Source organism: Pygoscelis adeliae, unplaced genomic scaffold (genome assembly GCF_000699105.1).
Source record: "Pygoscelis adeliae isolate BGI_AS28 unplaced genomic scaffold, ASM69910v1 Scaffold154, whole genome shotgun sequence".
Classification (NCBI taxonomy): domain Eukaryota; kingdom Metazoa; phylum Chordata; class Aves; order Sphenisciformes; family Spheniscidae; genus Pygoscelis; species Pygoscelis adeliae.
Window position 1 is genome coordinate 3,781,222 of NW_008825113.1, and position 12,013 is coordinate 3,793,234.

A 12,013-nucleotide genomic window follows, 5' to 3' on the forward strand; every position below is an offset into this window, starting at 1 on the left:
CACTCATTTCCTAAAACTTAAACACCAGTGATGCCTGTAAAAGGTCTTCCAGTTAAAAAGCTGCTTAAGCAAGATGGGAACTGTGCCCTGCGTGGTGAGGATGTGAGCAATGAGAAGGAAAGCTTTCCCTGTATCTCATTCCAAGAGCTGTTCTGTAATCTGTACTGAAGCAGTGAGGTACATCTGTTAACATGGTTGCTTCCTCGGTAGCAATGGTTTTCATGTGACCCCTCTCATTTTTCAGATGAGTGATTTTGGGATAAGCAACATGGATCAAGTAGCTCCTGTGTCTAACGTGTACAGAGGAGTGCTCAAGGTGAGTACTCTTGAGCTGTCACCTTCTAAACCCAACTGGGGCATCTCCCAGCTAACGCATTTATTGTGTTCTTATTAATGCTAGCAGAAAGACACTTTCTGCTCTCATTAACTTTGAGGAATGTCCATGTTTGGAAGAATCGGTTAGTCAGACTCTGGCATGCTAACTTCTCAGATGTTTTATGTCCCCTCTTAGCTTTCTCTCCTGTCCACAACAACAACAAAATCCACAAGAGATCCCCCAACTTAACAGCTGTGTGCTCTGTAACACAGTGGTTGTTCTAAGCAGTTATTCAGTATTCAGTTGTCATGTAATTAAGTCAAAATAGAGACCTGTATTCTACTATTTTGGAGCTGTTCACATTTCTTTTTATTATGTTCTGTAATAATTACTCTTACATATGTTGAAAAGCCAAATAAAACGGTTGCATAACTGATAGGGCAAGCAGAATTTCATTTGCATTGTTTTTTTCCCCTTTTACTGCTATTAAATCAAGAACCTGCTTAAACATTAATTTTCTCCTTTTTGAAATATGAAACTAGCACAGTACGGATTTTACTCATTCGCATGCCACAGCATTTTTTTTCCAGTGACTCAGGATAAGGGTCAGCTATTTATACAAAACGCAGGAGTTTCCAGATTGTGTTGAAAGAACTTGCCCTTTCTTTTAGGTACTAGCGATGAGTCAGTGCTTTTATCTAGTAATGTATAAAGAATCTTTTACTAGCAAATTTGTTATTTTGATTTCTCAATTGTTATTAACTTGTTTCATTTGGATGTGAGCCTTTTCACGGTTTGGCTTTGACTGCAGTTGTGGGGGGTACCTGAACCAACCGTACACAATTTGTCTCCGCTGGCCAGTGCTCAGTGGAGATTTCTGAACCCAGTTAACTGAGGCATAACCAGCTTTTTCTCCTGTGGAGTGTATGCTTTCATAACGTATGTACTAGGATGCATTGCAGCTTGTTATAAAATAACAACTAAAAAATTACAGTTCCTTGTTTCTTACTAGGGTTAATGTAATTTGGGGAGATTCAGGAGGGGGATGACACACGGCACATAAAAGGCACCTGGTGCAAAAAGACTCCAAGCCACTTGAAACTTTGTGGTGATATAAAAACGAAAGTTAGAGAATGTGAGGAAATATTAATACTCATTTGCTATTCCAGAAACATAGTTCAGATTGCTTTTGCATTGCACATGAATACTGCCCTGAAAAATCTTTGCCTTGTCCTCAGCTAAATCCTCTACCTTGGCATAAGCTGGCAGACCAATGGATGCCTAAAACAAATAAGCATTTGCAAGTTGCCTTTGTCTCCGTCCCCCTGAACTGCAGTAGCTGCCATGAGCAAGCTGTAGCTTTCCAGAACAATGTTCTATCTTCAGGTGCTTTTAAAAATCTCAGTGGCAACTTTTATCCATCTGTGCCTCTAGATATTACAAATACGGTTTCCTTGTGACTAACAGGCAAGTTGTATAAGTTGTTTTTAAAGTTACCTCCTCCTCTGTTAACATTCCCTCTGCCCCCCCAAAGACTAATGTGGCTGAGGGAATCTAGTAAAAGTGCTAGTATTTCTAGCATACACAGTTGACACAAGTCGAGTTTGAAAGAAGTTAGGTTTTCAAAATATAACAATATTTATTGAATGTTGCCAATATATCAGTAGAATCCACTTTTATCTGGAACTTTTTTATCAGTCCTGTTATCCCCTTCTGTATAATGAAACTAGCAGTGTTTCACTGAGCATCTGAGCACTTGAAAGACTGCAAAATGTGGTAGCTGACGAATCGAGTAACTGAGAAGTATAAAAGTCACAGCAAAGGAGTAACATCTTTCCTCAAGTCCTGTAAAGCTGGCTGTATAGCTTCAAGTGATGTGGTTCAGATTAAATTTTCCCTTAAAAAAAAAAAAAGCTGCATAAATCTACTGTAGGTCTTGCACTGGCAGTTGTTTTTCCATAATTTACTGATCCTGCCTCTGCCAGGAAGTACTCATCAAGTGTATAGTCAATTTAAAGGGTTAAGGAAATGAGGATTTCTTTAAAATATACCTGAAAATAAATATCTCTCTCTCTCTCCCTCCCCCCCTCCCCCTGCCGTCTCTCCACATGTGCATTCTCTATTGTTAAAAGGCTCAATTACAGGAAAACTAAGAATATCCTTACATGGCTTTACTGTAACCTGCAGAACATGCCACCCATTTAGCACTGTGGTCTGAATGTTAGTTGTTTTGTATTTATGTACAAGAAGCTATGTTATCATGGTGTTTATATTTCAAAGGCACAAGTTAGCTGATTCAAGATAGTGGTTGTGCATCTCCAAATCTAGGAAACCTAGCCCAGCCGCTTCCTAGCAATGAAGTTGACAGTACTCTAGCAAAATGCTCACATTGTTTTTTATTTATTCTGTTGCTTTGCAGCGTCAACCAGCATTTGACACCTTTGATAGCTCAAACTCTCTCTTTGCTGGATATTTTTTCTCACTAAATGAAGATCAAACACTTCAAGAAGTGCCAACAGGATTTGATTCTACTTCTTATGGTAACTCTTCACTTTGTTCCTTAGTCCAGTCAGCAGATCAGAACAAAATTTGGGGGGTCTAACTAAAATTTCATGGCTATACTCTTACAAGTGCAACATGGATTTCCCTAAAAAGAAGTGTGTTAGCACACAGACTTCTGTGCACATGCTTGATTTTATCCATGTGAGTTGCTCTGTGGATAGTTGCTGTTCTGTGTACTGAAAAGGAATGGGAACTGGGATTCAGTAGCCTAATAGACTGACTGTCCATGGAAGAAGCCTTAGTAGGTATTAAAGCAGAGCTAAGAGAGTTTAAAAATTTTTTAAAAAGTTTTATGTATACTTAAACTTGCAATATCTCAACCATAATTAAAATGCAAGTATTCTGCAAGCTCCTTACTTGACCCTCTGGTGTTAAATATCAGTATGTTTTACTCCATAAAAAACAAGGGTGGGGATGTTTGCAGAGCTTTTCTTTTTTTCTTTTTTTTTTTTTTTCTGTGTAGAACAGTACCTACCAAGAGTTCTCTACAAATCCTTGCCTAAAATCCCTGACAAAACAGGGAGTTTTGTCCCAAATGTAGATATTTTACCTGATGCTGCCTTTATCTCCCCTTAGGGAAGGAAAAAAGCCCTTAAACCTCTGAAAACCACCAGTCCTTTGTTCTAACGTGATTCTAATCAGTCACCCGCTCTGGTCAGCAAAGCAAGTCCTAGCAGATATTGAGGATGGGTGTGGTAAAAACAGAAGTTAAGCACGGGCTGGTAATGAGCTCCACTTCCTGGGTCAAGTGGAGCCTGTAGGTACTCTAGGAGAACGAGAAGAACTGCACAGCTCCATGAACTGACTTTAGAGTCTGCCAAGTTCATCACCTTTATATACCCTGCCACCGTTATATGCCTCTAACACAGCAGAGCTCCTTCAAATGCAACCTGTGTGTGAGTTCTCAGAGGCTCTCAAATGTTCAGGGATGCAGTAGCGAGTTGTTTAAGTTGTCTTCAAATTATCCCTAGCTTAATGACACCAATCACAAACAAAACATCAGTAAAAGGTTTCCTAATCTGAAACATCTAGGCAGTGTGGTTGGCTTTCTTCAACTTAGAAATTCTTCTTTCAGAGTAAAATGAGGCATCTTGTGGTAAAAACTGCCCAATAAGAAAGGCTGAGTGGAAGCCAAATTTGTCCTTAAAATGGAATCTATTTGCAAATGTAAAAATCAGTTAAGCAGATTAGTAATTTATACTGGCATAGGATGATGCTGACTGTGGATTTTGTTGCATTATTTAGGCACTGAGTACCAGCTTGTTACCAGTCACGCTTCTTTGGTTCAGGCGATAGAATAATCTATCGCACCATGTACTTGGGTGATTGAGAGATGCACGGGAAGGTCTGAAATACAGTCCATTGGAAAGCAGTGTTAAATAGTGCAAGCTGGTTCTTCACAACCCTACTATCAGTTACTTAGCTCTCAAACTAAATGAAGACTGTCTGGACTTATAAGGAAGTCTGAGGTCAAACTGTAGGTGACAAAATAGGAATAAGCAGTCTTGTATTTCCTTCAAAAAAAAAAAAAAAAAGTAAAGTTTCCCTGCAACAAAGGCACTTTATGTAACTACTAAGAGTAAATGAGGATCTGTATCATGGAAAGCTGCAAAGCTTTAATTTAGCACAATGCAATTGTATCAAACCAGTAGCACAGAGATCTTAGTGTTGATATATTAAGTCAAAGACTTAATACATCAGAAAATGGATCTACACTGTTTGTTTACATTTTTAAAATACCTAGTTTCTAGCATCCTTTTCTTATTCTTCAAATAGCACAGCAAAAACCCCTCACTCCTTTCACTGGCCTAAAAGTTAATGTATCTTGCTTTTCCCCTCCACCCCTTTTCTTTCTTGTAGAGTCGAACAACTGTGAATTGCCTCTGTTAACCCCGTGCAGTAAGGCTGTGATGAGTCAGGCCTTGAAAGATACTTTCAGTGGTTTCACAAAGGAACAGTGTCGGCTGGGTATCCCAAATAGTAAGTGTTTTCTATTTATAAGCTCTTTTTTTTTAATGCTAAGGAGGAGGCTGAATAGCGGCTCTTTCAAAAGAGAAAGAATGATGTCAGTAGGAAATACAAGAATGGATCCTATGTGAATCTGGCACAGCTTGACTTGGAAAAATCAGACTTGCTGGTATTAAAAATGGGTGCATGGAGAGCTCATGCTTTGGCAGCGTAAGAGAGAATCAAGTAAGCTGAGGACATCTCTGATTACAAGTGAATGCAGAAGGAAAATAGAAGACTGGTGTGTGGTTTGGGTTTTTTTTTGTTGTTTTTTGTTTTGTTCTTTTTTCTTATTCAAGAATACATTCATTCTGAATTCATTCAGAACTAAGTAACTTGGGTAAACAAATTTTTTCATTCACTGCCTTCTAACGAAGATTATTTGACAAAGGTCGGGAGTTATCTCTAAATGCTGGATACTTTCTGTCTTGCAGATCCCTGGCTGTGGACTGAACAGCAAGTTTGCCAGTGGCTTTCATGGGCTACCAATGAGTTTAGCTTGGCAAACGTGAACTTCCATCAGTTTCTTATGAGTGGCCAAGACTTGTGTAACCTGGGCAAGGAGCGTTTCCTGGAACTGGCACCTGACTATGTGGGTGATATTCTGTGGGAACACCTGGAACAGATGATAAAAGGTAGTTACAGAGCCAGAAAGAGCTTTTGTTTTAAGGCTCTTCTAACATAAACAGAAACGGGACTCTTTCAACACTTGTTTCGCTATGAAGGGCTTTTATTACATATGAAAACTCAAAATGAACTTTAAAACTTGGTTAATAAAAGCATTATTAGGACTATTAATACATCCTTGGTACGCAAAGCACAGCTGCAGATATCTGCAGAAATCATTCTGTGTTCAGGCTGAGTACCTATTGCGGTCAGGTTCTATTTGGAATCATCATTGAAATAACTGAGGTTAAGATAAGGCTACTGTAATACCCCATTTAAAAAAAAAAAATTAACCAAGAGTTGGTCAAAATTTATTCACTTCTTATTACAAGTTTTTGGTTTTGTTCCCTTAATGTAGTGTTTCGAGGTAGTTCAGTGAATGAATGTAAAGAAGTCAGACACCTAGAGGTGTCTTAGGTGAAATCTGATGGTATTGCTAAAACCCTACCTGCAGTACCCTGTGAGTTCCATTGGGTTTGGAGTGTAACATTCAGTAGTTGCACACATTAAGGACTTGGACCTTAAAACACACTGCAGTTATTGTTGTTTCTAAGTTTTATGTTAAAAGTCAATTGGTATGGTGGTTTTCAAGCCCATTGAAAGTTGGTTAGGTTTTTTAGTGTGGTTTTTTTCAAGAGAGAGAATGCAATGCAGTGCGTTAGTAAAATTTATGTGAATGATGACCCTAAAATACTCAAGAAAGTCAGAAGCTTTTTGTGGCATACAGGTCAGATCTTTAAAACGATAAAACCAAATTTTCTTTTTTTTTCCTGCTCTCCCCAGACAGCCAAGAGAAAATGCAGGATCAATATGTGGAGAACTCTCATCTCACCTCAGTTCCTCACTGGGTCAATAATAATTCCTTAAGTAAGTATTTTAAGAAATTTGTCATTTTACATCTCTCAGTTTATTTTAAGCATGTCACAGAACCCAGTTTAAAAACAAAAAAAAGCACCAGAATAGTTACTGTGCTTGAGGAGAACAGCTGACTTCAGTTGCTACAGCCTTCTTTCCTAGTATTGTTTAATTATCATCTAATTCGTATCGGAAATCTTTTGAAGAGCCAAGGCTTTGAGAAAATCAAATTTCCTCTTGGTATGCCAAAGCCTACATCTGTGGAGCAGAATGACCACTCCCACCTCTAGCAAACCGAGTCAAAAACTAGCATCACTGAGGGACGGGGAGCAGCAAGAGTTGTGTTTAGGCCTTTTTGAAGACTGTGGAAGTGTAATAGAGCTTTTGAAAGTGCGTGGGACGCAGTGCTAGCTCCCTCAGATTGTTTGATTGGTGAGGTATTTCATTCTACCACAGTCAATCTCCAGCTCAACCTTATTACACCACTTAATGATGAGGGCCTTACTCAAAACCACTTAAGCTTCTCCAGCTTTTTCTGTAGCCCTGTAGTTTCCTTGAAGAACAATAGACATACTTGTGGTCAGCAAGTTATATAGAGGGAGACTTACAGAATCCGATTTGGAGCCCTTTAGATGGGGATCTTCTCACCGACTTCAGTAGCCTTTCCAGTAGGTCTGTAGCATCTATCACTCTCTTAGTCAAATTTTCATGGGAAAATTGCTTCTTGGTGGCACAACTGTGGTGAGGTGCTGGAGGTGTATTGGTCTGTTTTAAGGGGCTGCAGGGAAAAACATCTAATTACTTCTTTTATTTCTTTCTTCAGCTGTTAATGTAGATCAGAACTCCTATGGTATGCAAATGCCTGGATACCCTAAAGCCCTTGGTTATCCCAAATCCAGTCTCCTGACTGACGTCTGTCAGACTTCCACAGGACCGAATCTCCTCAATCCAGAACAAGAGTTTTCATTGTTTCCTAAAACGCAAGCAGATGCTGTTGGTGTGAACTACTGTGCAGTGAATCAAGATTTCCCAAGAAACAATCTGAACTTACTGATAGACAATTCTGGTGAGTCGTTATCTGCATGATGACCATGGGTCCAAGGCCATATTCTGTATGTCTTTTCCTCCTTTGCGTAATTTATATATACAAGCTAGACTGAGGGGGAGAAAAAAAAACCCAACACTTTTCTCCTCCCCCCCCCCCCCCCTTTTTTTTTCTTGCATCTTCTCAGAATTTCTGTGGGATATGAAAGCTTCGTGCTACTGATGGCAGTCTGGAATTCAAATAGCTTGTAGCTTATTGGGTTTTGTTTGATCCTCCCCCCCCCCCCCCCCTCCTTTTTTGTTTTATAAAGGTAAGCTTAGAGAACACGAATCTAGTGACAGCGGTGCAGAAAGTTACGAAAGCTCAGATTCGATGCTACAGTCCTGGAACAGCCAGTCGTCACTGGTGGATTTACAGCGTGTGCCATCCTATGAGAGTTTTGAAGATGACTGTAGCCAGTCCTTGTGTCTGAGCAAACCTACAATGTCTTTCAAAGACTATATTCAAGAACGAAGTGATCCTGTAGAGCAAGGGAAACCAGTTATACCGGCAGCAATTCTAGCTGGCTTTACTGGTAAGTAGTGAAGCAAAATGGTCACTCCTCTTCTTATGTAACATCAGTGTTCTCTATAAATGTGTACCATGGTGATAAAGTTGTATACTTGTAAGGTACGCTTTACAACTTAGTCAGAGACCACTACTCATGGAGAGTTTCAATTTTAAACGTTACTAAAGAAAGTCTCATAGGACTATCCATCTAAAGCAAGAACAGGAAGGTACGTCAGAACACGTAAAAATCAAATGCGCTTTTTGATCTGTTTGAAGAAGAGGGAAACTTGGACAAAATCTCCCACACTTGGGAGTTTCCGCAGGTGTTGGCTTGCCTGTTAAGACTTTGTTTCTGTAGTCCTTGCTGAAATCGGTTTTTCCTCTGGAACGTTTGCCAAGCCAAGGACTGCAGGACAAGCCATGGAGCTTGAAGTGCAGCTGATGGGAGGTGGGAGTGAGGGCTAAGGGATCCATATGAAATGGAAAGACATAGCTTGTGTCAAATCCTGTGTTTCCATGAAAAAGCTGACTTGGTTTAATTTTAACATGTTTAGGAGCAGATTTGTGTTATAGAGAAATACCTTAGGTTTCTTCCTGATATTAAAAAAAAAGGGTGAATCAGGGTAATTACAAGATCTATCCTGTGATATGAGTATGGTCACATACATTGGTTGTGGTAAGAGCTTGCAGAAGTATTAATTGTGGTTTCTCCCCGCCCCCTCTCTCTCTCAACAGGCAGTGGACCTATACAGCTATGGCAGTTCCTTCTGGAGTTACTGACTGACAAGTCCTGTCAATCATTCATCAGCTGGACTGGAGATGGATGGGAATTTAAACTTGCTGACCCAGATGAGGTATGTGGCTAATTGTGATGAACAAAAAGATTTAGGGTCTGATCCGCCATCTGTGGGCCTAGTCTTGAATGTAAAGCATTTACACGATCAGATGCTTGCTGAAATCTCTTCATCTGCAAATGCTTTATTGTACAGTCAGGATTGCTGTGGGATATTCCCCCCTCCTCTCCCACCCAGGGATATCAGCATTTGCTTGTAGTTTGGAGAACACATTGTATAGCTGGAAACTTAAAGGTTATATACAAAGTTAGTTCTTTTGACGGTGTAATACTGTAGATTAGCTTACTGGATGTGGTTGAATCAACAATGCCTGGGATTGCACGAAGGCATGGGGAAAATGCACTCGCGTATCGCCGTTCTTTTAGATACACAGCAAATATGGTAGTGCTGCTTTTGAAATATTTTGGGAACTTACAGCTTTAGCCATTAAAAATAAATAGAATACATTTTCATTTTCCGATACTGTTATCAGTAGGAAAGTTATTGTATTAAGAGATGTGATATAAAGTCCACTGAAGCCTTTATTTAAAAAAGAGGTGGGAAATCATTAACTCCAAGGAACTTTATATCATTCAACTTCCAGTTAAAGAGCTGTCCCTGCTGCTCAGTAGTTAAATAGTGTCTTCCTGAGAGAGGAGACTATACTTCCCGTAAACTTGATCTCCTTAAACACATTTTGGCCCATCCACTACAAATAGGTATCCTTTTCACTGATATTTGCTATCAGCCACTTTCTTCTGAAGCTGCTGCTGCTAATTGTCTTGGAGCGTGTTCAGTTGCAGGGTCAGTCACCAGCTCTTCTCTTCTCTGAGTTTGGGACATCCAAAGCAAATAAAATGCTCTGACTGATAAAGGGGTTTAATAACTGTGTTTATCAGCCACCGACTAGAAGAACGTGACTTGAATAAACCCTTTGCATTTTGCTTTCTTTTTGGACTGACAGGTGGCACGGAGGTGGGGAAGGAGGAAAAACAAACCAAAAATGAACTATGAGAAGCTCAGCCGAGGCCTACGCTACTATTACGACAAGAACATCATCCACAAGACTTCAGGGAAACGCTACGTGTATCGTTTCGTGTGCGACCTGCAGAACCTGCTGGGGTACACGGCGGAGGAGCTGCACGCGATGCTGGGGGTGCAGCCCGACACGGAGGACTGAGCCCGAGGACGTGATGCTGCAGGGGTGAAAATCATGTATTGGGACTGCGTCTGGGAACCATCTGCAGTCAGTTCTGGCTGTTCAGATGGGTGCAACTGTTGGGAAATAAGGACCTTAACTGATTTTGTAACCAGGGAGAGCTGGAAGGAAATGGCCTTATTTCGTCAGTGGCTTCGGGTGTTGCCATGTCAGGCACTTGAGCAGCATGGAAGTCGGCACAGACCCCAGCTCTGTCACGAAGACACGGAAATGCTTTTGGGTTAAGCATTTCGACTACCTGTACTGCCGTATAAAGCGTTTTGGCTACTTACACTGCCATATAATAATGGGTTGGCTTTAAAACCAAAGGTTGGATGAGAAACCAGTGATGCAGCAGAACTATTGCTCAGCTATTTTAAAATACCATCGTCCTTGCTTACATCTTATATCATGCAATTTATTTAAAAAAAAACAAACCAAACTAATTTATTTTAAATGAGCAGTAAGGAGAATCGATATTAGTTTTGTTCTAAAGCACGTTTTATTATTATTATTACTACTCCAGAAATGTGCTGCATAGGTACATAAACACTCTGTGTCCAAAACCAGATGTAGCAACCGTTAACAAAAAAAAAGACCCTTTAAAGAAGGGAAGGAAAATCGTACCATTTCAATATTCAGTTTGTATATATTCTGTGATTCTTTTTGAAACTCTGTAATGCTCCTATTTAACAGATACTGTATAGTGTAAATTAAACTAATTGTATGTGTGTTTTGAAATAGGATGAATGTAAACATCAATTTTTTTTTTTCATGTTTGTCTAGGATATACAACCTTCTGCAAATATTTAATTGGCCTGAGAGACAACATAAGTGCTCAGTATGCATGCATATGGTATGCCTATGATATGAAATGGGGGGGTGGGGAGGGAGAGCTGGCTCAGTATTTTGCCAAGACTGAAGCTGGCAATTCTTTGTGCATTTTGGCATTTTTACAAGAAGCTAATGTTATATTCTGGGACATAAAGGGCCTGTTTGTGGTTTCTTCTGTAACTGAAAATGAAAATATTAATATGGATAAAATTACCTTTTTTCCTTTATAAATGGCATCTGTTTTTCAACCTCTATGCATGTCCTTTTAAAAAAAATTTATATACAAGCCTTATTTTTTCAGTTGACTTGTCTCTTCTTCCTGCAGTTTATCCTGTATGATTAAAATATGAATTCTATTTTTGGAAATAACTGTGACTCCTTTTCAAAGATCAGGAGGGATTTATGTAGCAGCTATTTTTACTGCAAAAAAAAAAAAAAAAGAAAAAAATTCACTGGAAAAATGTACTTTGTAAGAAAGCTTTATTTTTTATCTGAGCTTGATGTACATTTAAATGTGTTGTACAGTGTGAGAGGTTTAAAAATACGAGTCTTTATTAAAACCTCTTGAACAAGAAAATAGTGTGTGTGCTTTTTAATTTGGAAAGTTTCAGAGGAGTTCTTCTTTTGTTTATTTGTTGGTTCAACCCTTGTTGATCCTATAACCACCACCCTAAACCTCTACAGGATTAAAAAACAAAAACCAAAAAACAACAGCCAGACTTATGGGGGTAGGGAGCTTGTTGGAGAAAATTCTGCAAGAGTGCATAGGCTGATGGTCTTGAACCAAGCTAAAAGTATGCAACCACTCTGTGTGTTTAGATACAACTTCAAGTTAATGCCTTTGTGCTATGCCTCTGAGAGAAAACTATCAGTTCTGCACTGTGTTGTGAATCAGCGTGTAAACTGATAGGTAAATACATGGAAATTAATACACTTAAACTGTTCCTGATCCTATCCTGTACAAGGGAAGCCTACTGTCCTAACTATCTTTAGCTCATACTCTTTTCCATCCCTCCACCTTACAGAAAAGTAGGAAATGCGGAAACATTTGCTCTTAAGCACATATTTAAAAAGTAGAAAATGTAGTTATTAAAAAAAAAAAATTAAAAAAAATGGTGCTTTCCCCTAGACTTCTTGATCTTTCTTTC

At 39.3% G+C, this 12,013-nt stretch overlaps 1 protein-coding gene across 1 annotated transcript; it reads left to right on the top strand.

Moving 5' to 3' along the window:
- Window positions 1-241: 241 nt before the first annotated feature.
- ETS2 (v-ets avian erythroblastosis virus E26 oncogene homolog 2) lies at window positions 242-11,306 on the top strand. The gene is made up of 9 exons (XM_009327980.1): window positions 242-316; window positions 2,736-2,856; window positions 4,739-4,858; window positions 5,320-5,520; window positions 6,335-6,418; window positions 7,230-7,472; window positions 7,762-8,025; window positions 8,736-8,854; window positions 9,798-11,306. The coding sequence occupies exons 1-9, from the start codon at window positions 245-247 to the stop codon at window positions 10,011-10,013; spliced, it is 1,440 nt and encodes a 479-aa protein (XP_009326255.1). The 5' UTR covers window positions 242-244; the 3' UTR covers window positions 10,014-11,306.
- Window positions 11,307-12,013: the final 707 nt, after the last annotated feature.

What these genes read in the sequence shown, in the direction of transcription:
- ETS2 (XM_009327980.1), top strand. Translation starts at nt 245, where the DNA reads ATGAGTGATTTTGGGATAAGCAACATGGATCAAGTAGCTCCTGTGTCT. An exon ending in CCTGGAACAGATGATAAAAG is followed by an intron (nt 5,521 to 6,334) that starts GTAGTTACAGAG and finishes TGCTCTCCCCAG; the next exon opens with ACAGCCAAGAGAAAATGCAG. An exon ending in AATTCTAGCTGGCTTTACTG is followed by an intron (nt 8,026 to 8,735) that starts GTAAGTAGTGAA and finishes CTCTCTCAACAG; the next exon opens with GCAGTGGACCTATACAGCTA.